Source organism: Amia ocellicauda, chromosome 14 (genome assembly GCF_036373705.1).
Source record: "Amia ocellicauda isolate fAmiCal2 chromosome 14, fAmiCal2.hap1, whole genome shotgun sequence".
Lineage (NCBI taxonomy): Eukaryota > Metazoa > Chordata > Actinopteri > Amiiformes > Amiidae > Amia > Amia ocellicauda.
Window position 1 is genome coordinate 23,239,417 of NC_089863.1, and position 26,803 is coordinate 23,266,219.

At 46.9% G+C, this 26,803-nt stretch overlaps 2 protein-coding genes across 5 annotated transcripts in view; one reads left to right on the forward strand and one right to left on the reverse strand.

Annotated features, from left to right (window-relative positions):
• The window catches only part of pear1 (platelet endothelial aggregation receptor 1), a 34,790-nt gene extending 29,039 nt beyond the window's left edge, over positions 1-5,751 (forward strand). Inside the window, exons 19-22 of one of the 4 annotated variants that reach the window (XM_066721191.1) lie at positions 1,480-1,612; positions 3,166-3,228; positions 4,235-4,429; positions 4,632-5,751. In XM_066721191.1, the coding sequence (XP_066577288.1) occupies positions 1,480-1,612; positions 3,166-3,228; positions 4,235-4,429; positions 4,632-4,777 (537 nt within the window). In that variant the 3' untranslated portion in view covers positions 4,778-5,751. The remainder of the gene's footprint in view (positions 1-1,479; positions 1,613-3,165; positions 3,229-4,234; positions 4,430-4,631) is intronic. The other 3 variants (XM_066721192.1, XM_066721193.1, XM_066721194.1) reach the window with 3 other exon arrangements.
• The window catches only part of lmna (lamin A), a 31,578-nt gene continuing 10,449 nt past the window's right edge, over positions 5,675-26,803 (reverse strand). Inside the window, exons 3-12 of the mRNA XM_066721195.1 lie at positions 17,655-17,811; positions 14,508-14,633; positions 14,244-14,411; positions 13,938-14,063; positions 12,828-13,325; positions 12,134-12,241; positions 11,911-12,030; positions 11,616-11,678; positions 8,759-8,977; positions 5,675-8,329 (exon numbers count right to left, since the gene is read on the reverse strand). Of these exons, the coding sequence (XP_066577292.1) occupies positions 8,294-8,329; positions 8,759-8,977; positions 11,616-11,678; positions 11,911-12,030; positions 12,134-12,241; positions 12,828-13,325; positions 13,938-14,063; positions 14,244-14,411; positions 14,508-14,633; positions 17,655-17,811 (1,621 nt within the window). The 3' untranslated portion in view covers positions 5,675-8,293. The remainder of the gene's footprint in view (positions 8,330-8,758; positions 8,978-11,615; positions 11,679-11,910; positions 12,031-12,133; positions 12,242-12,827; positions 13,326-13,937; positions 14,064-14,243; positions 14,412-14,507; positions 14,634-17,654; positions 17,812-26,803) is intronic.

Sequence of the window (26,803 nt, forward strand, 5' to 3'; positions counted from 1 at the left end):
CTGGGCTGCTCAGCATTTGTACACATGCCACAGAGCATGATGGGATGTTAATTGCTTAATTGTATCATGCAGTGCACCTGTTTGGAGGCATCTGCATTCGTTATGTTCCTCCTCTGATTTATTCAGGTTTTTCCGTTCATTTGTCACCCGTCTGTATGTGTTTAGTTTGAAAACAGACAGATACCAGAGGAGAATTTGCATTAGTGAGCGGAACAGTTAAAACATTAAAAAAGCCTCGCTGTGGATTTGCTTTCAAGACTCATCTGATGAAACCTGCTCAGCCCGTCCACTGCGGCCAGAAAGTCCAATCTGCCTCTCGGCCCCTGTATTTGAAAATGTGGGCTGACCATTGAAGTACAAAAAGGACTAGCTGTGTCTCTGTTTTCCAATGGTCTTCTCTCATTAGTTGTGTTTTCAATATAGTGGTATGCCATGCCTCTCTGATGTGCCCTTTGACCTCTTAGGACAGATCTGAACTTGTTGTGGTACAAAAGATTAATTTTAATTTTAATTTAATGAATTAAAACTGTGGCAGGAACAATGATTGGCACTTGAACACTAAAGATTTTTGGACCCGCCAGCTTGCCGTATGAAAGCTTTTGGAAGAAAATGGTGTAACAGTTCCTCAGTCCGTGTATCTGCGCTGGAGCTATTGCCGGATTCCATAGTCACGTGACCCCAGCCGGGTGGGAAAGGATTCTGATTCGCAAACTCCAACGCCCGATTCCCCAGGCGAGCACCAGGCCAGAGCTTCGGGGATACGTGCTGGGTTTTACCAGAGCTGCGTGTCTTTTCTTTTCTGTATAGGTTTTTATTGGCTCGAGAAGGCAGCGGGGGTCTCGTAAACCTGACTTGTTAATTAGTCCTCCCCGCCGAAAGGGGAGGTAAAAGTCTTGGCCGAAGCTGCTGCCAGAAGCCTTTGCAGCGTTTTTATTTTCCCATAGCGTGTTCGTCGTGGCTGGAATTCTATAACATCCAAATCTCGGTCAGATTGGCGTCACGTGGAAAATCTTCCCACAGATTAACTTTCCTGTAGAGGAATGTCAATGTTTAATAGAAAGCATCTTCCCTCCCCTGCCAAAGCTCGGCGAACAACAACTAGGTCTGTTCGTTATCTCTGAACACAGCGGAGATTGCAAGTTGGGGGAAGGGGTGGGGATGCAAGTTTTCTTTACACCAAGAGTTGTGGAGGTTGGGAACTTGCTACCCACCTGAAGCTGAATGAAGTTGAGGCCGTTATCTTATGCCTAGAAATGCAGAAGTTTTTTTCTGATATGAATCGCTAAATGAAATACCAGCTTCTCAGCACAATAGCAGAGGTCTACGCACATAGGTGTCGAATTGTGCTGCACTTTTGCAACTGTGTGTGTGTGTCCAGGTATGTGCGAGAGCGAGTGCTGTGCCCTGTGTGTGCCCAGCCCCGTGCATGTGCCCGTGCCCTGGCTCGGCTGATGCCCATGGTTTCCTCCCTCCGCACAGACCACCAATAATCAGCTTTTCCTCGATATAAAGAACGCGGAGCGGGAGAGGCTGGGGCTGTTTGGAGCCGAGAGCAACGCCACCCTGCCCGCCGACTGGAAACAGCTCGACCCTGCCCTGCGCAAAGACCCAGGTACACCCCCACACTGGTAGATTCCCCTCGCCAGTCACTCAGTTTCTGACCACAAAACCACAGAGTAAGAGTTGCGTAAGAGTATATATTAAAAAACAAACTTTTAAAACTTTCACTCCGATCTTCATTGCATAAAACAGTCTTGTCTGCGAGTTTTAAAGTTATAATGTTGACAGTGTAAATCTGTTGATTACTTTGTCTTTTTTAGATTCATTTGAACCTTTAAGTTAAGTTAAAACTCAGGGCCCGTATGCATAAAACATCTTAGAATTACTCCTAGGAATCACTCTAAAAGTTAGTTGAGGAGTAAAATTACTCCTCACTCAGATTAGGCGGTAAAAGTCAGTCATAAAGTCTCTTACACCTACGTTTAGCTGGGAATAGGATCCAATTCCAAGAAAAACGTTTAGCAAATTTTCACAGGTTTGTTAGAATACGGCTCACTGTGACATTTTCTTCATTTTGGAAAAAAAACTAAAACCCCAAATAAGGTGAGATCACATGTAGACAAGCAGAAACGAAAATACAACTATAGGAATATGCAAACTCAGCCGTTTATTTGTTAATAAGTTGACATAAAATAATACGCATTGCCCCTCATTCCTTTATTATGAGGACATTAATGTGCTGCATGGAATTAAAATGCTAGATTAATTCAAAGTGGAAACACTGGCGTTCATTCATGAAGGTTTTACACCGATTCGCTGTTTCAGACACTTTCTGTATTGAATAAAATCCAACATGAGTTCGTCAACGCGTAACACTTTATTATGAATATGCTTTGTATGATTGGAACATTTTTCATTCATTTTGTGGCTTATTTTTTACTTTTATTTTTGTTAAAAAATAATCGGATATAGAATATAGAATTGCGCGCAGTCGTGGGGAAATCAATAAACTGTTGGACGATCTCGGGTGCTGTTAATGTCATTATGGTTTGATGGGAAATTCTGTTTATTGAAGGCTGTGATGATGGTCCCATTGTTTCAATTTCCCTGTAGCCAGACACTGCAACACTGTCTCCACCTGTATCTCGGCTGACAGTGCCGCATTTCTGACCGGATTAAACTAAACTAGCAAGAATATTCAATTTCTGTCCAATCTATATCGCCGCAGTAACTCTTCATCATCACACCGCTGTAACAGCTTTCCTTTCATGGAAGCTGCGTTCAGTCGCCCCTCATTGCTGCCGTCTCCCAACTCCTAACTAGTTAAGGGACCTCGTGGGGAGCTCCTAAATATTGGTCAAGTTGGATACTTTTAATTCTAAAGAATCTGTATAAATAGCTTTTACTCCTTAGAGTAAAAGTAGGAGCAAATTGACGTCACTCTCAGATATTTCAGGTACTTAGGACTGATTTTGCACTCTCGGATGCTTTATGGATACGGCCCTAAATTGTTCTCCAAACTATTTAATACTGAACAGTTCATATGACTTAACAATCTATGTATAACATAGTTGGCAAAGTGACCCATGCTCCGTTTGCTAAAATACCCAAATCCTTTTTTACTATGATTTGTAAGGATTAAGAGTGTGCTTTGCGTTTTCCCAGGTGCCTTTGGGATTGACGGGAGCACCAGCTACAGTAGCAGCCTGGGCAAATATTACAACAAGGGTAATTCCGATTTTCTGTCGTCATACTTTTGCGCTCGTGTTGCCGTGCAGTGCGGCCGCAGACGCTCTCGGGTTGAGGGGGCCGACGCGCCTGTCGTCAACATCGTCGTCAGACCGCCACCCACTCAGCGGTACGATGAGAGGCGTGAAGGCCAACCAAGCCGGAGACCGTGATCTGAGTCTTGGTGTCTCTCCAACTCCCGGCAGTGTACGGTGCGATGCTGACACTCCCGCTACATTGCTGTGACTCTGCACACGCAGGGCTGGGAAGGCCAGGCTGTTCACGGCACCGTGCCACACGCGTCCTGAGGTGACAGACAGTATGTGGGGATCCATGCAGCGGCGGCCCAGGGAATCTCTGCAGGGCCCATAGCCAATTTGGCGGTTTACTTAAGTTGGGCTGGATAGCTTTAGGTTTTTATTTGGGATCGCTAGACATCTCATTAACTTGATTTGAGCTTGAGGCATTTCATTCTCTCAATTTAAGACTGGAAAAGCCAGTAATAGCCACGCAATGTTGCTTCCTTTTCCCTCAATGTCGTGATTTAAGCAGGTAATTGTATTCGGCCACCTTTGTCAATCCAACACAAGACTCAGAGGTGTGGTCGAGGGCACATGTCCCCTTGAATTGAAAGGAACTTTGCGTATTCCTACCATAATTTAAAGAAATTTTGCAGGTATTCCCACTTAAATTTAAAGGAACTTTGCGTGTAACCCGCTTAAACAGAAAGGAACTATAAATAGTCCCACTTAATTTGAATGAAACTTTGAGTACGCCCACTTAAATTGAAAGGAATTTTGCGTACACCCACTTGAATTAACACCCACACCCCCCACTCATCAGAGATCACCCTCGATAGACGGATCTTCTTCTGAGAACTGATTTAAAGAATGGAAGGCAGCTAGAGTTGGGGGAGTATGGTTTGAAAACAGATGGTCTCCCAGGCCCGGCCATCTGACCACTGCTCTCCTTTTGCTGTCCTTTCTCCCCCCCCTACCCCCATCAGATCTGCCCAAGGAGCGCCTGGACCTGAGCTGCAGCTCCCTGAACAGCGAGAACCCCTACGCCACCATCAAGGACCCGCCGCTGCTGCCCGGTCGGCCCTCAGAGAGCAGCTATGTGGAGATGAAGTCCCCGGCGCCGAGAGAGCGGTCCTACGTCGAGATCGGGCCGGGGTCTCCGACCGGCACCACAGCCAGAGGTACGAGAGAGAGAGGCGGGGAGGGAGGGGGACGGGCTTTGAAAGGAACACAAAAAGGAGATGGGGGACTTGCTTCAATAAATACATATTTATATTTTTGTTTATGTATTTTCACCTGCATCCTACATGCTTTGGCAATATTGTATGAACTTGTGGTGTGGATAAAGCTCGGTCTGAATTGAAATTTACTCTCTATACCCAGCAGAGAGGCGTGTGTTAGTGGAGGTGCCAGAACAGCTGCCCCCCGGCCATTACGACCTGCCTGTGAACAGCCACATCCCCGGCCACTACGACCTGCCGCACCGCCACCGGCCCCCCTCACCGCCCCGGGGCAGGCAGAGGCGGTGAGAGGGGTGTGGTGGGATGAGGGTGGGGGCTCCGGTGGTCAGCCTCACACTGCCCCCCTACAGACTGGACACAGACTGGCGCCACCTAGTCCTGTGGATCTGCTGCCACAGCTCCACAATTACAGAGGATTTTATCGACTTTAACAAGGCAAGTGCAAATGATTACAAAACCATCTCCCACAGGTGTGGGCCGTCACAAGACAGCGATAGAGGGGGGGAAAAACAAAAACCTGTCCTTTAGCAGACAGGGGGAGGGAGGCATAATGATACTTGCAAGGAGCCAGCCACGGAAACTTCCCACAATGCATCAGGATGAAGCCAGTCATCTAGAGCTCGACCCAGGAGTGAACAAAAGGCGGCGCTGTTGCTATCCTGGACCCGAGCTCGGACCGCATGCCTGTCGTGATTTTAATACAGCCTGGGAGTGGAGGATGGTGGCACTTGTGACCAGTTAAGTAAATGAGTATGAGCAGAGGCACTGTTGTGGCTGGATCGGTCATCTGGATATTGAACTTCTACTTTTTGAAAGAGACATTCTAGTTGTTTTTTAATCACACGTCAAATTAGTTTGTTTTCAATACGTTCGGGACTGTATCATTGGTCGACCCAAGAGTCTTTTCACAAACACCTGGTCGGGCGGGCTCTTGGGTTTGTAAATGTTCAGGTGTTGTTGTTGTTGCTCTGAAGTATCTGCCCTCAAGTTCAGAGAGTCTTGTTCATGTCTTGTGGGAGAGCGACCCAGCATTCAGAACGTAACCTGTCAATGTATGTTTGCTGTGCATGTGTGTGTATATAGTGTACATAAGATAAACACCTGTGGGGACGTGACAATTTTCATTTCTGTTCTATGAAGTGATTCTGGGGATGTAGCCAACAAAATACAATGACATCAACCAAGTATTGTGAAAAGTTTATTTTTCCATTTGTTTTTAAGTATGAAAAATAAATATTGGTAACACTGAATTCCATTACGTACTATGCAGTAAAAATAGAGCATTTTTCCAAAAATAACTGAACCAGACTAACTCTATATATAGTATTTCTCCATGTATTATGTATTTTTGAGAATTGGGATTGTGTGATAAGAAAATAATCAACAGACCTGAATTTACAATGGAGATTTTTCATTCTCCATAATTTATATGGAATTGAGCCCCTAAATCAACAAGCAATCTTCCTTTTAGCTAAATTACTTATTCGACACAAAACACACAAAAAAAGAAACTGGATCCCGATTTAACCTTGAACTCGATCCTTGACCTTCCTGAGTACTTCTATGCATTTCTTTGGTCGTGTCGCTGCGGTTGATTTTCGGGCTTACAGATTTTCCATATCACCTGCTGTGCTGTACATGTGACCAATCAAAGCCGAGTTGGCCCTCAAAGAAACAAAATTATCGAGGCTTCACAGAGTGTGTACCGAGACCCTTTTTGACAAGGTAAACGGTGCGTACAGCACTGTGACACCCTAAAGCTCATCACCGTGGAGAACACAGCCAAGCAGCTTTCCGGGCAGCTTAAGTCATTATTACAAGACAGAGAAGATGTATGCAATTCCTCATCCGATTTGGCTCGGAATTGATGTAGAAAAGAGGCGGCACCATTCCGGAACCCCTACTCTAACTGAACTAGCCAGTTCCTTAATTGCGTCATTGACCTAATTATCCACCAATCAGAACATTATCAGTTACAGTCCGGAGTGGAAACTTCCCGTTCTAACAGGACAAGTCCACCAAGTTTCACTTTTTTTTCTCGCCTAGGATTCGGTTTTGGCCGAAAAATTTCACCCCCAAAAAAAAAAGCGAATTCCATGTTCAAGCTGCGTTGAATCGAGCCGTTCCGTTTAGACACGATACTGTGAGAAATATATATTGTCATTTACACCCCGTATCAAAAATAAGCTTTTTCTCAAACAACAAAAATGTGTTTAGCAATACTTAGTCACATAGTGTTTGTAACATCTGCGTAATCAACAGAACTGAGTGTTACCAATATTGAAATCCCCCCCCTCCCCATACATTGAAGCAAGCTAACAATCCCACCAGCTGCACCTGGAGAGAGGCCCCCCGACGACATGAGTGGAGTGGCACTGACTGGGTTACAAAATAAGATCAAAAAGAATCATCCAGGTTCGTTACATTCTCTCTAATGGCAGTTCAAGTAAAAAAACACAAAAAACAGTGCAATACTGTGATCCTGGCCCCTGCTGCCGGAGAGCCACAAACCCAAAGATAAGTCATCCCTGCGGCCCCCATGTGGTCCTGCTAACAGACTCTTTGGTAAGAACGTGCAGAGAGAACTAACCCCAATATCGGCCGGTGAGAACAGAGTGATTATCACAGACAGCTGAAGGATTGTGGGTTTTAAAAGGCAGCGCTGTGCAGTGAAAGTAATTAATTTGGGAGATATGGAATTGGGAGGTAGAATGGACTCCCGGTCCTGTTTTTATCTCAATTAGGTAACCCGTCTCGGCATCTAGTCACCTGACGGGCCAGTCCCACAGTGGGTCGGTTTTCAAGTCAGGCTTGGCAAAAAAGATTGGGTGTTGAGGACGTGGACAAACATAACACCGCCGGGAATACATTTCGTATCCGTCCCGTCTTTATGAAGTAAATGATCAGACTCAATCAAAATCAAATAAATGTAACCTTTTGTAAATATATATATTCACCAATACATTTTGGAAAAACGAATGTAGCTGCCAATTGGGTCGTTTTGTCTTTCGCCCTAAACAAACACATCCTTCAGATTTTAATATATATATATAAAAGTCTTTTTTTTTTTTTTTTTTGTCCGGTTATTAAAATAAACTCTCTAATCATCGACACAAATACCTGCGGTTGCCGATCTGTCATTTCTCTACGAGGACAGTTACAATCATCTATACCAAAAAGATATAAGAAAAATAAAGTCTATTGCCGACTACTCGACTATCAGAAAGCACAGCCCACTCCAAATCAAAACTAGACCCCCGAATCTCCTGCCCGGCGTGAAGTCCTACAGCACCTGCATCCATTTCGGCATCATCTTCTCACTGCAGTACTCTCCGACAAAAAGCCCTGGACGATTTCTCCTGCGTACTTCCTCTAAACTAAACACTTCTCGGTCTCGGATCGCCGTCTGCCGAAATACGGTCTCCGTTGGACTTTTTAATCGCCCTGGATCCGAGACCCTGGCGTCTGGGTTGCCCCTCTCCCTGTCCCCATCTCTAGAAGCATCTACACGGCCAGCCTAGCTACAGTCCTGCTTGGGATACTCATCTCTCTACTGTTACCAAGACTTATACCCGGCGTTAGCAAATCTATCCTACTACCTACTGTAAATATATATATATATGGCTGCAGAAAAAAATGGCTTACGGTGTACAAAATAAGACTTGTTTCATATATATATAAAAAAAATAAACTAAACAAAACATAACTACTTGGCATAGAAACGTTTCTTCAGGTACTGCGCTCTTGTCCTGCTGGAATCGGACTCTTTCCCCGCCTGGGTCCAGCATGGGGCAGGTCTGGGGTTTACATGATGGAGCAGTTCTCCGCTCTGGGGCCAACCTGGGGAAGGGAAGATGAAAAACGTCAATCAGCGTGTCTCCCCCGGCCGAGGATTAGCGCACAGGGCGGCACGTGTGTTTATTGGACTAGTAAATGATTAATATGTTTGAAAAAAAAAAAAAAAACTGTGGGGAAAATGAGGCCCTGAGAGTAATACAGGGGAAGGGAGAGCGGGAACAAAGTTAAAACTCCTTTTCCCGCTTTCTAGACCCTACTCTTTCCGAAATGCTTTGAGATGGTTGCATCTTCACAACAGAGAATTGAATTAGATCCTGTTGGCTAGTGCCGTTGATCAGAATTATAGGTGGATGCAGTAATCCTGACTGAACGCACCATCTTTCTTCTGCTTTGCACTGGATTAATTAGGTTAATTAGTCAATCTCTCAAGATCAGTTATGAAGAGATCGGTTTTGGAGGGGGAGCACTGACCTGCCGGGGCATGTTGTTGCCCACCACGTAGGAGTGCGAGACCAGGCCCTCGGGCAGACCGCCGCCCCCACTGCTGCGGAAGGAGCGCGACACAGTGACACTAGAGCCCCCCGAGCTGGCCACCGCCGTGCAGCCGCTGCCACCTGGCTGACCACAGGAGCCGCAGACCACCGTGCGGCTGCGCAGGTTGTACTCGCCGTCCACCGTGCTGTGCGCCGCCTGTGAGGGGGGGAAGGGGGTGAAGAGGTCAGGCACGACACGCACACACACACACACACACACATACAGACAGGTGACTAATGAAAGGAAAAACCTGAATAAATGAGTGGAGGAATATAACTGATGTACTGCATGATACAATTAAGCAATTAACATCCCATCATGCTCTATGGCATGTATAAAAATGCTGAGCAGCCCAGTTGACCTCAATTTTGGATCAAGATGGCAAGAGGAAAGGATCTAAGTGCCTTTGAAAGAGGGGTCATTATTGGGGCACGAATGACAGGAGCTTCAGTCACAAACTGATTACTGAGACACTTTATGTAGGTTTTTCCTTTAATTTGTCACCTGTCTGTATGTATACATATATACACCGATCAGCCATAACATTATGACCGCCTGCCTAATATTGTGTAGGTCCCCCTTTTGCCACCAAAACAGCCCTGACCCGTCGAGGCATGGACTCCACTAGACCTCTGAAGGTGTGCTGTGGTATCTGGCACCAAGACGTCAGCAGCAGATCCTTAAGTCAGGGATGGGGAACCTTTTTCCTATCAAGGGCCATTCGAGTGTTCACAAATGTATTCACGGGCCGCAACCTTAATTAATACACCTAAATCAAAACATTAATACAGATGAAACTTACATTCTAATGCAAGAACAAATCACTTTTTTCTAAACGCACACACTGCAAAAAGCAAAAATAAGCAAAAAGCTCAAAAACAGCATACAATAGGATAATGAAACAAGTGTAAACTTAAATATTGGACTAACGCTCAAAAGCAATATTTTATAGTTCACAAATAACTGCATTAATCAAAACAATTGTACACTACAGTAAACATTTTCAACACTGTGTAAACTTTGTTTTCAACATACAAAGCTACAGTGAATACAAGCAGTGTATTTCAATAAACTATTTACTATATATTTATCCTGCATACCGGACAGCTCGTATAGTCACACAGGACAGTTTCTGTACTTTCCCTGCAGGAGCTCGTATCTCACACTGCATTTTGACAGCCTCTCCAGGTGACACTTTTACTCCACCAATATATAGCATCGCAATAAATGCTCCTCCGCTGATAATGTCCGTGAATCATTATTTTGCTGCGATGTGCTGCATCATTGCTCTCTGTACTGCAGTAGCGATCGCGTATTGATCAGTGGTGTAAAAGCACTCGGTGCCATTTGGACCCAGGTTTCACTCGCAGTGTTTTCACAGCACTGGCACAAACCCACGAGTGATCTGTCATTGCCAGTATCACTGATGCCCTGAATCAGTCATGTTCATATACACGGCATGTCCAAAACGAGCTCTCTTCAGTCTCCATTTCCAATCCATGTTTATTTGCGGATAATCACTGTATCAGCTCTATCTGAATACAGCTGTAAGAAAACACCTGTAATGCTGTACAATGCGTGTGTTTTTCAAGCACATGAAAGACTGTAGACAGGTAGAGATCGCCACTGGAGTGCCAGACTGACTCCATTGTAAAGGGCAGGCAGGATTATGGGTTATATTTGAGTTATTATGTATTTTAATGACCAGTGAAAATAACCAGATTTTGGCTATTCTAGGTAAATGTGTTTATAACTTATTTATTTTCGTGTTTATGCAGTTAAAACGCAGTAGAGATGTTTATTACATGAGCTCGGCGCTTCTAGTGTTAAGTGTATGTCACAGAAATTATTTTTTTCAAATGGACTCTAGGGCCGGAGCAAACAGCCTCAGGGGCCGCAAACAGCCCAGAGGCCAGACGTTCCCCACCCCTGCTTTAAGTCCTGTAAGTTGCGAGGTGGGGCCTCCATGGATCGGACTTGTTTGTCCAGCACATCCCACAGATGCTCGTTGGATTGAGATCTGGGGAATTTGGAGGCCAAGTCAACACCTTGAACTCGTGATTCATCAGACCAGGCCACCTTCTTCCATTGCTCCGTGGTCCAGTTCTGATGCTCACATGCCCATTGTAGGCGCTTTCGGCAGTGGACAGGGGTCAGCATGGGCACCCTGACTGGTCTGCGGCTACGCAGCCCCATACGCAACAAACTGCGATGCACTGTGTGTTCTGACACCTTTCTATCAGAACCTGCATTAACTTTTCAGCAATTTGAGCTACAGTAGCTCGTCTGTTGGATCGGACCACACGGGCCAGCCTTCGCTCCCACGTGCATCAATGAGCCTTGGCCGCCCATGACCCTGTCGTCGGTTCAGCGCTTTTCCTTCCTTGGACCACTTTTGATAGGTACTGACCACTGCAGACCGGGAACACCCCACAAGAGCTGCAGTTTTGGAGATGCTCTGACCCAGTCGTCTAGCCATCACAATTTGGCCCTTGTCAAAGTCGCTCAGATCCTTACGCTGCCCATTTTTCCTGCTTCTAACACATCAACTTTGAGGACAAAATGTTCACTTGCTGCCTAATATATCCCACCCACTGACAGGTGCCATGATAACGAGATTATCAGTGTTATTCACTTCACCTGTCAGTGCTCATAATGTTATGGCTGATCGGTGTATATACACATACACACACACAGGGGGAGACAAGTCTCACAGTCACAACACATTCAAATACACACAGACATCACAATGGGGGGCACAGGTGTGTCGGGGGGCACAGGGAGAGGTACCCACCATCTCATCATCGTCATCAACATCCTGGAAGAGCACACGCACTACTTTCCTGGTGGCCATTTCCTGCAGAGAGAGATGGAAAACTGAATAGGAATCCAATACAAGTTTTTGTTTGTATGTTTGTTTTTTACATGGCTTCGGGTAATGTAACACTACAATATATGCTTATAGCTATCAAGCCTCGGCTGACCGAGGTATGAGTGCTCTTGATGTGCAGCAATTTCAGAGCAATACCCTCCTTCCAGATGTTTTCAAACTATTTTTTCATGTATTTTTAAGTCATTTCGGTACCCACCTCTCCATTGGCACTGATCAGGATGGTCTGGAAGCTGTCCCCGGCGCCCCAGGTGCTCTGGTTCTTCCACACCAGGTCTGAGGGGGGGTTGTGAGTGCCGCCTGCTGCGGAAGCCCAGATCTACAGGCGCGGGAGAGAGACAGGAGTCACGGTGGGCGGGCAGAGGAGAAACAGTCAAACAATAGAATTGCCATCCTTTCAAGGCCTCGGGTCAGGCTCTTACCGTCACAGTCTGGCCGGCCTTCAGGGTGAACTTAGGGGGGAACTTGTAGACGATGGGCGTGCGGGTCCCCACCTGCCTCTTCACCTGCCAGTGGCCCAGCGGCTGGTCCTGGGACAGACACGGGACACGGGGACAGTCAGAGGCCGTCGCACAACACACTGACACTCAGAGCAGCCCCTCCAGCCCTGTACAACTGCTCTGATCCCCCCGCCAAAACCACAATATTGTGCCACATAAAACACTGCAGCTTCTTATTCTGACCAGCAGAGGGCACTCTTAGCTTGTTTCCCTCCTGCCCATCTGATCACAGCATGGATTTTTGCCAAACTGGGCTAACACTGCAACACAGTCATTCATGCAGTCAGTCAGTCAGTGTGTCGGTGTATCAGTCAGTCATTCACTCAGTCAGAGTATCAGTCAGTGAGTGTGTCAGTCATTCATTCATCGGTCAGTCAGTGTGTCAGTCAGTCATTCATTCATTCATCGGTCAGTCAGTGTGTCATTCATTAATTCAGTCAGTCAGTGTGTCATTCATTCATTCAGTCAGTCAGTGTGTCATTCATTCATTCAATCAGTCAGTTGGTGTGTCAGTCAGTCAGTCATTCATTCATTCAGTCAGTCAGACAGTCAGTGTGTCAATCATTCATTCAGTCAATCAGTCAGTGAGTGTGTCAGTCAGCCACTCACCACTCACCTCATCAGCCTTATTGCTGAGCCGGACGTACTTCCCCTCCAGGTCCACCTCATCCACGGTGACGCGGCCGCTAGCAGTGGCCTGCTGGGTGATGCGGGTCTTGGCCAGGGCACCGCCCGCCGTGCTGGAGGCCTCGCTGTCCGTGTCATTCATGCGCCTCTTCTTGGTGGCCGAGGAGCTGTGGGCGCTGGAGTGCACGGTGCGCGAGGCCGAGGAGGACGAGCCGGTGGTGCGCGTCACCGTAACCCGTGGCGGGGGGCTGGGGGACAGGCGCAGGCGCTCCTCCTCACCCTCCAGCAGCTTGCGGTAGGCGTTGATCTCCATGTCCAGCGCCAGCTTGATGTCCAGCAGCTCCTGGTACTCATCCAGCTGCTGCTGCATGCGCTGGCGCATCTCCGCCATCTCGCGCTCCTTCTCGCCCAGCAGGCGGCGCGTGGTGTCCCGCTCCCGAGACAGCGCTTCCTCCAGGTCGCGGATCTTCGCCTCGCGGGCTGACAGCTGGGGAGACACCGGGACACTTATTCATAGGGGAAGGGGTAGTGTTTAAGCTTTTCATTTAGCTGGTTTTTGTTCCAACCGAGCTCTTAAGTACTTAATTGAACCCTTAATTTGACTAATTATTTCCTAAATCAGAGCCTTTTAAATATTTTAAACAGTTGGGGTTTTAAGTTAAGTATAGAATTGGATAAAGAACTTATTAAAGAACCAACTCTTATTACACAATTATAAAAGTCAAATGTATGCAAATTAGTCCAATTAAGGGTCCAATTAAGTAACAGAGTTCGGTTGGAACAAAAAACAGCAACCTACAGGGTCCTCCAGGACCAGGGTTGGGAACCACTGCATTAGTAGACCGTTTTACCCCAAATGACCACACGCATCACCAAATATGCCATATTCCACCAAGTATAATAAAGCACAATTTAACAGCATTGGTCATATGGAAAGCAAATGCTAATCAGTACCAGAAGCACAATATACAGTATAAATATTTCTTTAAGTGAACTCAAAACAGTCCAAAATGCATTTGGCCAATAGGGAGCCGGCATCGGTCTGGCAGGGGCAGCAGGGCAGCAGGGTGGCAGGGAGATGGTGCCCATAGCGGCTCACCTGTTTCTGCAGCTGGCTGAGCTGCGCCGACACGCTCTCTAGCCGCATGCGGGTCTGCTGCATCTCCTCATGGGCTGATCCGATCAGGCTACTGTTGCGCTCAGCAGACAGGCGCGCGTTCTCCAGCTGCAGACACACATTCAGGCAAGAGTTATGGACCTCCCCCGTACCCACACGGGACACGGGACACGGGACACGGGACACGGGACACGGGACACGGGACACGGGACACGGGACACGGGACACGGGACACGGGACACGGGACACGGGACACGGGACACGGGACACGGGACACGGGACACGCACCTTGGAGTTGTAGGTCTTCTCCAGCTCGGCCTTATACATCTTGACCTGCTCCTCGTGCTGAGCGCGCAAGTCCATCAAGGCCTCAGCCAGCTTGCTCTCGAACTCCAGCCGCCCCGTGTCCGTCTCCACCGTGCGGGACTCCAGCCGGCGCTTGGACTCACGCAGCTCCTGAGGGGAAACGCATGCAGGGTTATCGACATGTGTTTGACGGAGCGTGGGGGCTCGCACGTGTCCGTGTTTGTGGGCGTCTGCCGAGTCACTGACCTCGGTGGAGATGTTTTTCTGGAACTCGAGCTCCTCCTTCAGGGTCTGGATGCGGTTCTCGGCGTCCACGCGGCGCAGCATCTCATCCTGCAGCTGCTTCTTGGCGTCAGCCAGGCTGCCCTCCAACTGTCAATATATGTGTATATATGTGTGTGTGTATATATATATATATATATATATATATACACTCACCTAAAGGATTATTAGGAACACCTGTTCAATTTCTCATTAATGCAATTATCTAACCAACCAATCACATGGCAGTTGCTTCAATGCATTTAGGGGTGTGGTCCTGGTCAAGACAATCTCCTGAACTCCAAACTGAATGTCTGAATGGGAAAGAAAGGTGATTTAAGCAATTTTGAGCGTGGCATGGTTGTTGGTGCCAGACGGGCCGGTCTGAGTATTTCACAATCTGCTCAGTTACTGGGATTTTCACGCACAACCATTTCTAGGGTTTACAAAGAATGGTGTGAAAAGGGAAAAACATCCAGTATGCGGCAGTCCTGTGGGCGAAAATGCCTTGTTGATGCTAGAGGTCAGAGGAGAATGGGCCGACTGATTCAAGCTGATAGAAGAGCAACTTTGACTGAAATAACCACTCGTTACAACCGAGGTATGCAGCAAAGCATTTGTGAAGCCACAACACGTACAACCTTGAGGCGGATGGGCTACAACAGCAGAAGACCCCACCGGGTACCACTCATCTCCACTACAAATAGGAAAAAGAGGCTACAATTTGCACAAGCTCACCAAAATTGGACAGTTGAAGACTGGAAAAATGTTGCCTGGTCTGATGAGTCTCGATTTCTGTTGAGACATTCAGATGGTAGAGTCAGAATTTGGCGTAAACAGAATGAGAACATGGATCCATCATGCCTTGTTACCACTGTGCAGGCTGGTGGTGGTGGTGTAATGGTGTGGGGGATGTTTTCTTGGCACACTTTAGGTCCCTTAGTGCCAATTGGGCATCGTTTAAATGCCACGGCCTACCTGAGCATTGTTTCTGACCATGTCCATCCCTTTATGACCACCATGTACCCATCCTCTGATGGCTACTTCCAGCAGGATAATGCACCATGTCACAAAGGTCGAATCATTTCAAATTGGTTTCTTGAACATGACAATGAGTTCACTGTACTAAACTGGCCCCCACAGTCACCAGATCTCAACCCAATAGAGCATCTTTGGGATGTGGTGGAACGGGAGCTTCGTGCCCTGGATGTGCATCCCACAAATCTCCATCAACTGCAAGACGCTATCCTATCAATAGGGGCCAACATTTCTAAAGAATGCTTTCAGCACCTTGTTGAATCAATGCCACGTAGAATTAAGGCAGTTCTGAAGGCGAAAGGGGGTCAAACACAGTATTAGTATGGTGTTCCTAATAATCCTTTAGGTGAGTGTATATATATACACACACACACACACACACATATATATATATACGAAGCTCCCGTTCCACCACATCCCAAAGATGCTCTATTGGGTTGAGATCTGGTGACTGTGGGGGCCAGTTTAGTACAGTGAACTCATTGTCATGTTCAAGAAACCAATTTGAAATGATTCGACCTTTGTGACATGGTGCATTATCCTGCTGGAAGTAGCCATCAGAGGATGGGTACATGGTGGTCATAAAGGGATGGACATGGTCAGAAACAATGCTCAGGTAGGCCGTGGCATTTAAACGATGCCCAATTGGCACTAAGGGACCTAAAGTGTGCCAAGAAAACATCCCCCACACCATTACACCACCACCACCAGCCTGCACAGTGGTAACAAGGCATGATGGATCCATGTTCTCATTCTGTTTACGCCAAATTCTGACTCTACCATCTGAATGTCTCAACAGAAATCGAGACTCATCAGACCAGGCAACATTTTTCCAGTCTTCAACTGTCCAATTTTGGTGAGCTTGTGCAAATTGTAGCCTCTTTTTCCTATTTGTAGTGGAGATGAGTGGTACCCGGTGGGGTCTTCTGCTGTTGTAGCCCATCCGCCTCAAGGTTGTACGTGTTGTGGCTTCACAAATGCTTTGCTGCATACCTCGGTTGTAACGAGTGGTTATTTCAGTCAAAGTTGCTCTTCTATCAGCTTGAATCAGTCGGCCCATTCTCCTCTGACCTCTAGCATCAACAAGGCATTTTCGCCCACAGGACTGCCGCATACTGGATGTTTTTCCCTTTTCACACCATTCTTTGTAAACCCTAGAAATGGTTGTGCGTGAAAATCCCAGTAACTGAGCAGATTGTGAAATACTCAGACCGGCCCGTCTGGCACCAACAACCATGCCACGCTCAAAATTGCTTAAATCACCTTTCTTTCCCATTCAGACATTCAGTTTGGAGTTCAGGAGATTGTCTTGACCAGGACCACACCCCTAAATGCATTGAAGCAACTGCCATGTGATTGGTTGGTTAGATAATTGCATTAATGAGAAATTGAACAGGTGTTCCTAATAATCCTTTAGGTGAGTGTATATATATATATATATATATATATATATATATATATATATATAATATATATATATATAATATATATATATATATACACACCACACGGTATCATAATGAACCACTGTGTGAAGTTTGGTGTATGTACGTTAAGAATTGTAGGGGGAGATAGTGTTAGAGGGAACAGCAGAATAATAATAAATATTTTGTAAGAGAACAATACTAATAACAAATCAATGCGGTAGCTGTCAAGTCAGCAGTTGCCCAGGGGCCGCCTCGTGGTTTCTGTGGCGAGCTGTAGAAGCTCTATAGAACCACACGATGGGGAAACGCTGCCCGTAACGCTCTTAAGACGGCAGAACTGTAACTGTATTAATAAATCTCGCTGAAGCTGTACTTCCTTCTGCAGTTAGACAGGGCCGAATGCCCACCGAACAGGTTCTGTACATGAAGTGGCACAACACCCTTGAAACACACTTAACTGGAGAGGGAAGAAATAAAGTCAACTGTAACCTGAAACACTCCATAGGTGTGTGCTTATGCAAATAACTTCATTCTACCTTTACCAACTCGATTCAGAGATGCCTTCATCCAAGTTGAACACTAATTTGAATAAGGAGGAACTCCGCCCTTCCGTGCGATCTGGTCGAGCAGACCTACGAGGCGCTGTATAAACCCCGAGGCCGCTTACCTTGACAAACTGGGCCTTCAGGTCCCGCAGCTCAGCCTCCAGGGTGCGTTTCTCGCCTAGCGCCGTGGTCAGGGAGGCATCCTTGGAATTCAGCAGGGCCTCCAGGTCCTTCAGCCGGGCCTGCGCCGCCGCTAGGTCTGACTCTTTCTTGGTGTTCCTGGGTGGGCACATGAGAGACGAGGATGTTAATTCTGACCTGGCACCAAACACAGATTGGAACAGTTGAGCTATCAGAACATTCATGGGAGGAACTCGGTCTCGTCTGATGGTAGTGTTGGGGGAGAAGGCAACCCCGAGCAGAGGAAGCTAATTTAGATGCTTCAGTGTTGATTCTCATCTTGCTACTTGGCTGGGGGCTGTTTTTTCACTGCGAAAAGGCGCTATAAATGATTCAAAGTGATGGATTGTCTGTGTCTCTATTGATTTTAGTGTTTTTTTCCTGATCAATAATGTTTTCTCAGGGAGTGGCACACGACTGAAAACACAGCTCCTTCCCTGCTAAGCACTGACTGGAAGAGAGAAAGAAAAAGACAAAGGCAAGAGAGCAGGGAATATTCATTAATTTGATTATTTTATGCCCACGGATCAATTTACATTGACACTAATGAGGTCCAGCTGGCTAGCTGATGGCTTCCAGATCCAAAACCACCCCCCTGTCTCTTTCTCACTTCCCTACCCAGAAGCCCCAGCTATCTCCACACACACACACACACACTAAGCTAGTCATTAAACAGCTGTGGTCTGGTAGTGAAGCGCCAATCTCGTTTCCTCCTCTATTAAACTCCTTTATTCGGGGAGGCAGGTTGGTTGAGTCCAACGGGTCTATTCTAAAAGGGAATCTATGCCAGAGAGAAAAGACAAATCATAAATAGGGAACAAGGCCAATAGAGGGGGAACTATCTTGTGTGGGAGGTCCTGCACACCTGGGACAAATCCAGTAGTTGGTGTGAAGGAGACATAAAGCCACATATGTCCCGCTCTGGATTTGGCGATGAAGCCAGACAAACACCCCCGACACAATGCCAGGATCCAGCTACTTTGCGTATGTGCCTGGTGGGTGGTGGGGGGGCCGAGGGGCCTTACTCACAAGCCCCGAGCACTGGCAGCTGACACAACAACAACACAACGACCGAAACGGGCAGCCACGCCCTGCCATTTGCATCCCGCTGTGGAAACTTCAAGAGAGTAAACAAATCGCGGAGCAGCCCCCGGTCCACGGCCAGACATTTCGCCAACGGGCCTGTCCCCCCCTGGATAAGTGTCAACCCCCACCCTTCACACCAGGATCACATGGTATAAGATCCGGCTTTTTGAACGGCTGCAGGGATTAGTGCCGTTGTGGTTCGGCAAAGCTGCTATTGTTCAGCACTGGGTGTGGGCAGGTGTCTGGTCATCTTCCTTATCTGCATTTGAGAGAGAGGTGTGTGTGTGTGTGTTTGTATTTGAGGTGTAGGTGTAAAGGGGAAGTCATGTGAACAAAAGTACTGTTTGCATGCATCTGCTGGGCGACTCTACATTCTTGATGATTGATTATTTACTGCCCGCCCTCTCGGGCCCCAGTGCAGCCCTATCAGACCCTACATATGTACAACAGTTTCCCCGAAGGATTTGTAATATAGTTAGGACACAAGATAAACCCATCTTCTAAACCAGCAAGTTTTCCATATGGGGGCACTGTCCAAGTCCAGGACTCTCCTGCCCCAGGTCCCGCCAGACGGCCCGCTCTCACGCTCAGATGGGAGGATAAGAGAGCAGCGGACCGACGTGGGACACACCCGTGGGCCCGGGAGAAATGTGAGGAATGCCTTTCTCAGAGGAGAGGCGTATCTGGGCGGATTCTGGCAATACCTGCCATTCCCCGAGTCGTGCGAACAATGCCTGTCGCCCTACAGGACCCAGAACTCTGTGATTTTTCTGCCACAGTAAACCCCTTAATGGCTGATCGGAATCTGCAGCTGGAAGACCATGCCGGGGGGTTCGAAACTGCCAGAACCGCTTTGTGCCGGTGACGGTCCCACCGGGTTGCACGGCCCGTTTCACACCACTCTGCAGAGCTTGATCCATCAAACGAGATTGCCAGGGAGTGTTCTGAGGCCTACGCATAAACGTGCCTGACTCACACTGGACCTGGGCAAACGTTTGGGTGGGCGGCCATTTTGGATGGCACAAAATGGCAGCAGGGGCACGCCTGCACAGATGGCGCTCTCTCTCTCTCTCTCTCTCTCTCTAATAAACAAGTGGACAGTTTGGCTGCTATTACAACTAATGGAAGTCATGGAGACGTTCCAGTAAACAGAGGAAAGGAAACTGAAAAAGGTCTTTCTTTAAAGGGCACGCGAGCGCTTATTGATTTGGGTCCGGAGCTCCGCAGGAAGTCCCAGTTCTGAATCACCAGCTCCCGCACAATGGCCATGAAGAATGGGTGTGGCCGGGGTGGGGACGGACGGACGGACCGCACACTTTCCCACTGACTCACACTCGGCCCCGATCATGACTCATCTCTGCAGGCCAGGGTCGATCTTCACGGACATCAGAATCGCGGACTCAAACCACGGTGTGACTGCAGACACACTGGTCTTTCGAATACAGAATCACAGCGTTTCTAAACAGCCTGTGTGTCCGGGTTCGTTTACATTAAAAACACTCAACAGAGAGGCGGTTCTGAGAAGATAGGGGTGGAAAGGCTCGTTTGTTTATAAACGTACAGCTGGGGACGCGTTAGGAACATATGCATCGACAGACAGAGTTTTTCCCCCGTGTAAAGGGCAACAATAACCTTCGAATGGAATCCAAATTGCAAAAATGCATACAAGGAGGAGGGAAAAAGAAAAAAAGCTCAACAACTTCGCACCAAAAAAGGCATGATGTGGAAGTGTGTGTTTAATCAGGGCTTTGGCTTCTTCTTTAAACACATTTTAATTAAAACATCTGTCAACTGAGATTTTCATGAGCAGGCAGTAGCGCGTCACGTGTCCTTTTCTTTTCTTTGTCTTTTTGTTATTGAAAAGGCCTGCTTGTTCTGTGGCAGAGCCGTAGACGGGGATCTGGACTGGCTTGGTTAAAAATGGGAGGGAGGGAGAGGGAGAGGGAGAGGGAGAGGGACAGAGGAGAGAGAGAGAGAGAGAGAGAGAGAGAGCCGTGAGGGATCCAAAGGCGAGGTCGTGACAGGAGTAGCCTCCGACTCATGCAACGTAAAATATGGAAACAAACTCGTGAGGGGCACAGATATCGGATCAGTGTGTTTGCATCTTAAAGTCAAGGACAACTGACGTGGAAGAGATGCCGTTTGCGTCCGACTAGGTCAATCATCATATAAACTAGGCAGGGAACTCAGATCGGAAGCACTGTTGCATTGTGGGACTGGATTCTGTGCAGGACCTATTCAAATAAGTATATCAAATAGCTACACAGGGCTGGGGGGGAGAGGGGCTTATAAAACCTCACTCCACTGTGAAATTTTACAACTGTTTAAAGAGAAAAGCTACTGCCATTAAAAAAACAAAAAGCTTTTTCTGTGCAGCCAGCATCTTGGAAAGCACATAAAACGGACAGGATAATAAAAAAGAGAGGTGAAATATAAATAAAGGAATGCAGTTGGATGTTTGGTTAAGATTATCCTAAACAAGGCTGTTACGCCATCCTGTAATGCAGTACCCAAATTCTACATGATATTAAAATACAAAAAACATCAGTCTGGAGCGGTTTGGTTGTGCAGATTGCAACTGTTTTAGGCCCACTGCTCTTGTGAAAGTGTTGAGGCGTGAGGAAGGGTGGGGCCTGGGAGGAAATTCCTCTGGATGCCACGCATTAGAAGAAAATAAAGAGAGACAAGAAAAGAAAAAAAGAACCAACAGCGAGGGAATGCGTCTGTAGTCCCTCCAGCCGGGCTGACTCATCTCTATCCTCCTGCGTCTGTGTGGCAGGACTGGAATCCGCAAGAGAGTCGGGCTGTTGTTGTTTGTCCGCCGCGGCTGCTATGGAAACGCGGCCCGCTCCGCAAGGCTGTCGGCCCGGCCCCCAAAACACGCGGCCGGGCAGCCCCCACACCCCCGCTACGCACTTCCTCCTGCACATTTTCTGGATAGATAATTAAGGTCTGGACTGAATTCTCCTCAGAGCTACAGATTCTAAATTTAATGAGAGAGCAGAGGGGAAAATCTTAGTCACAGGCTTTTTTTTTTTTTCTTTCCTCTCTTTCCTCCTCTATTGCTGGTTTACAGAGGTTTGATTAAACGTTAAGACTTCAAAATGAGTGATTAGAAAAATATGTTGGGAGGGATTCAACCGCTGTGCCACTGCGGGCACACACGGGGGGGGAGTGCAAACAAAGCTGCTGTTATGCCGAGAGAGCGCCAACTCCAGTCCAACAACAATAAACCTCCCCATCGCCAAGGGACAGCGGGGGTTTCGTTCCCAGACTGGAGAAGGGTCCGAGAGGGTCTTCAGCACAAACCAAGTGTTTTATTTTGATCCCTGCTTCTAATGAGAGTCCCCAGTAGACATATTTATCTCAGAAATGCATGTAAAGTACTACTGAGTGCCTAATCTACTATTGGTCCTGGAGGACCCCCTACCCTGCTGGTTTGTGTTCCAGCCGAGCTCTTAATTACTTAATTGAACCCTTAATTGAACTAGTAATTTCCTAATTAACCCATGCCTTTTAATTATTTTAAACAGTAGGGGTTTTACGCATAGAATTGTGTAAAGAACTTATGAAAGATCTAACTCTCTTATTAAACAAATTAAAAAGTCAAATCTAAGCAGATTTTTACATCAATTAAGGATCAATTACGTATCTGAGAGCTCAGTTGGAACAAAATCCAATAGGGTAGGGGGTCCTCAGGAACCAGGGTTGGGGACCCCCGTACTAGGCTACCATTGCATTTTTTCTAGCTTCATTTCACATCAATCAAAAACTAATGGAACATTCTTGCAACCATCTCGCTCGTTTGCTATTCAATCCCATAATGTATCTGCTTCCTCCGGGAAAACAGAGACTTGGCTTCTGGTCCATACCGGGTGTAAAGACATCAGTTAAATTTGCTTATTATGAAGAAAACAAGTTGCTGCTCTATAAATAGTTTTCAAATTTGTTCCATTTCCACAAAACGTATTTTTTCGGTTTGGAAAAGTGCAGATGGGTAAATATAGGATTTGCAACATAATCAGGCTGAATAGAGAGATCTCATTTTATACATCAGGAGGAAGTGGGAACATATGAATGGAAATGCAGAAGTCCTGAGCCCAGAGGAACCGAGGCCGACTGGAACTGCGTTAGTAAGCAGCCACGGTTTTCACAACGGCGGCTACGCCCTCTCGTCACTAACCAAACGGGGAAGAGAGACGGAGACCGAAAAAGGACGCGGAAACCACACAAAGTGATACGGACGGCAAAGCGTGTGCCGCTGGGGAGGGACAGCATCGTCAACAGGCCTGCACGGTTACCATGCAACCGCCACCACTGGACGAGCGCGAAAGAAAAGATGGCTTTGTGGCCGGCAGTCTTGTGATTCTCCTCCTCCCGTCTACACATGTGCTGCACAGAGCTCAACCGCTTCCACATGTTCTCCCCCCATCCGGTGCCAGACCAGCTCTCCAGTGTGGCTGTTGCCCAGAAGCGTTTGGCACTTGAATTATTTTTTAAACAAGCCGCAATCAGATCGTGGTGGGGGGGGCGTGCGCACAACTGCTTGCTAATTCACCGCCCACCCGCGGGGGGCTGGGATGGAATAGAAAACTTCTGCCGCAACCTGATCCCATTCAGGGTTGATAAATCCGCCACACCCTGCCGATGAAAAGGCAGAAGAGCAAATGCCACTGACTCTGCCAACCTTTGAACTGGGTGACAGAGAAAGCAGCAGCCAGATCTCAGTATTCACATAGAGCAGGGCCTTCAGACTCCAGTCCTGGGGGGCTGCAGTGCTGGATGGGTTTTGTTCCAGCCCAGCTCTCAGCTCCTTAATTGGTCTAATTAATCAAATAACTGGATTCATTGAACCCTTCTATCTCTAGACTCTGAAATATGTTCTGTTGGTTCAGTGTTTTGATTTCAGCTATCAGCTATAAAAATATAGTATGAAAGTTCTAGAGAAGCCTAACTGAGTAAATAATGACATTGATTGTAAGTAAGTGGGAGCTCCTGTTGGAACAAAAAGCATCAGACACTACAGCCCCGCAGGACTGGAGTCTGACACCCCTGGCACAGAGTGTGTTGCCTGTCTGAGTCGGCCTGTAGCTCGCAAAACATGTGAAACGGATCTAATTAGCCGTCCATATCGCAGTCCTGCATTCAGTTGGAGTTGCCACCCCGGGCTGCAGAGAGAGGGGACAATTCCAAGAGCTTGCCAGCACCTACCGTGGAATCGGAATAGCCCCTTACTTGGCTCGGGTCTCCCCCTCTGGAAAGCCGCCATTGTCTGACTCTCGCAGCCAAACGACGCGCATAGAGAGTCCCGTTCACTCAGTGTGCTAAAAACTACGCACCATGCTGGAGGGAAAACACATGCACCCCCAGTTTGCCCCCCAACTCCCCACTTGGTCGTGAGCGGTTGAGCGTGAATTGCACCCGATTAAGTTAACAACACGACTGATTGACGCCACATATGTTCGCACGGGTCAAGTGGGTGGGGGGGGGGGGAATGGCTGCTTTCCAGTAGTGAGTCATTGTGAAAACACACAATGCTTCTGGATGCTATATATATATATATATATATATATGTAAATATATATGTAAATATATGTAAATATATATCAATACACATGCTATAACAGGTTCTCCTGCCCCCCGGCCTTTAAATCTGGCTTCTTTTTCTTTTTCTTCTCCGCAGACAGGCTGATTAGGGGGGCTTTGACCGAGACAGTGTGGAATAACTTACACACTCCCCCCCGTCTCATAGAGTTGTTACTCCGCCGACACAGAGGGGGAAAAAGACGCAGAAACTTTGTACCGATGGGGGTTTTAAATTAGAACGGAAAACCCAGGGAGGAATTCTACGGCGGTGCGGCTCATTTTCCACAGAACGTGCCTAATCGACCGCATGCAAAGAGTGAAGTCCGTTTCTATGCTACTGTAGTGGAAAAGTGCGTTAATATGTTATAGTCTGGCAGAGACCTTTATTACACCGAGACTCAGTTATAGAATTACATTAGTTAGTTAGATGCATCTCTCTCTCTCTCTCTCTCTCTCTCTCTCTCTCACACACACACACAGTGGCAATAGAAAGTATTCACCCCCTTTGCAATTTCCATTTTGTTGTTATAAGCTATAATTTCGATGCATTAAAAAAAAAATGTCCACCTTTGATTTACACAGCCTACTCCACAACTTTCAATGTGTGTGGGGGGTATCCACCTGTGAGCAATAAAAGTGATTCACCTAAAATAAATAAATACAATACTACTTTCAAAGTATAGTGCAGTGTGAAAATGTTACCCAATGCAATATGAAGTGTGGGTAACCAGCTACAGGATACAACATGAACAATCTCTCTCTCTATCTATAGTTACTTCTTATATTTATAAACAAAGCCAATTTAGATACCAATTAAAGAGGAACTTGGCATTTTTGATTGGTGAAAAAAGTCTCAAATGACTCACAATGAGTGCCTAGGCACGCTTTCAGCAACTCATCACCAATCTTCCCCTGTAACCACAAGAAACCGCCAGACCGGGGGTCCGCCAGAGAGGAGGCCTAATTGTGAAAGGGGATTCCCCCCATGTGTAGTAGCTGAGCTAAATACAGAAGGCTCCCGATTACTCATTACCATTTTGCTCAACCACAACCCGTCGCACACACTGTAAACATAGCAACGCAAGGGCAACAGTGTGGGAGCAACCAGTCAACATGAAAATAGTATGCAGCCACTAGATCAATACTTTTGTGTCTCATTGGCGAACATATGGGCCTCACAAAAGGTAACAGCTAGGTTTTATTGATACGTTTACTTTTGTAGGACCCACGGAAAAACAAGACACAAAACCACACCAGAAGAAAATCTCGAATACCCTACTGCTTGATTGTGGCCTTCAATGGCAATGTTGGCGTTTCACTGAGGAGCACAAGGCCACCCTCTGAGCTACAGCGCCCTCGCACTCACAGGCCATGGGCTGGTCTGGTCGCAGAGGGTCTAATTTAAAATTAATTTAATATAATTATTATTATTATTGATATATCCCTTTCCACAAAGCCAATACATCGATAAATCGAGCTCAACAAAATGATACGTGCCGAGCCATGGATTTATGGGGCAACTCGGTTTTTAAACGTTTGTTTTTTAAAAGGTTTTAAAATTGTACAATACTGTGCATTGACTACCACATTGACTGCAACTTTAACGGTTACACATGCTGGACTCAAACAGCGTGGACAGGAGCAGGAAAACTGGGAGAGAGTGGAAGGACGGAGGGCAGACAGCACTGAGGGCAAAAAATATCTGTATACAGTATCTCCATGGACTGGTTTAGTTGTGCGTGGATTTGGTTAAACCAATTATCGACATTACTCTACTTTCGTTGCAAAATCACCTCACGTGACCCAGCAGCATCTTATCTTAATTTAGGCATTGAGAGAGAGAGAGAGAAAGTTTAAATGCAAAACGTGCCTAAAGTTTTGTTAAAAGAATCATCCACAAAATAGTTACCAAGAATGCCGATTCGACCAACAGAGAGCTGCACAATTATCCCACGACAAAAAGGCATGTCTAATAATCCTCGTCTGCCGGCATTTTTCCCCTGCACAGAAGCAGAGCGGGCAAAGCTTTCGCCTAATGCCGAGCCGTCCCGCTCTGCTTCTGTGCAGGGGAAAAACGGTTGGAGGATCTGTGTAGTGCAAAATAGGTCTTTAAAATGAACAAACACACACACACACACACACACACACACAAGGGTCTTTTCAATCCAATCTGGCCCCAGGCTTTAGTCTGTTCCTCACATGCTAACGAACACCAGAGAGGCCGTTTCTGCACAGCGAGCACAAAGGATCGTAAACAGAGCGGTCAGCGGCAGACAGAGGCACGCCCTGCCTTTGAGCTACTGGGCACACCACACCAAAAACCCTTATTATTACTACTACAACTACATCTCCAAATCGTGCTTTTCACAGTGCAACACAAACTGTCGGGCGGGCGGGTCTCTACTGAACGTTTCTGACA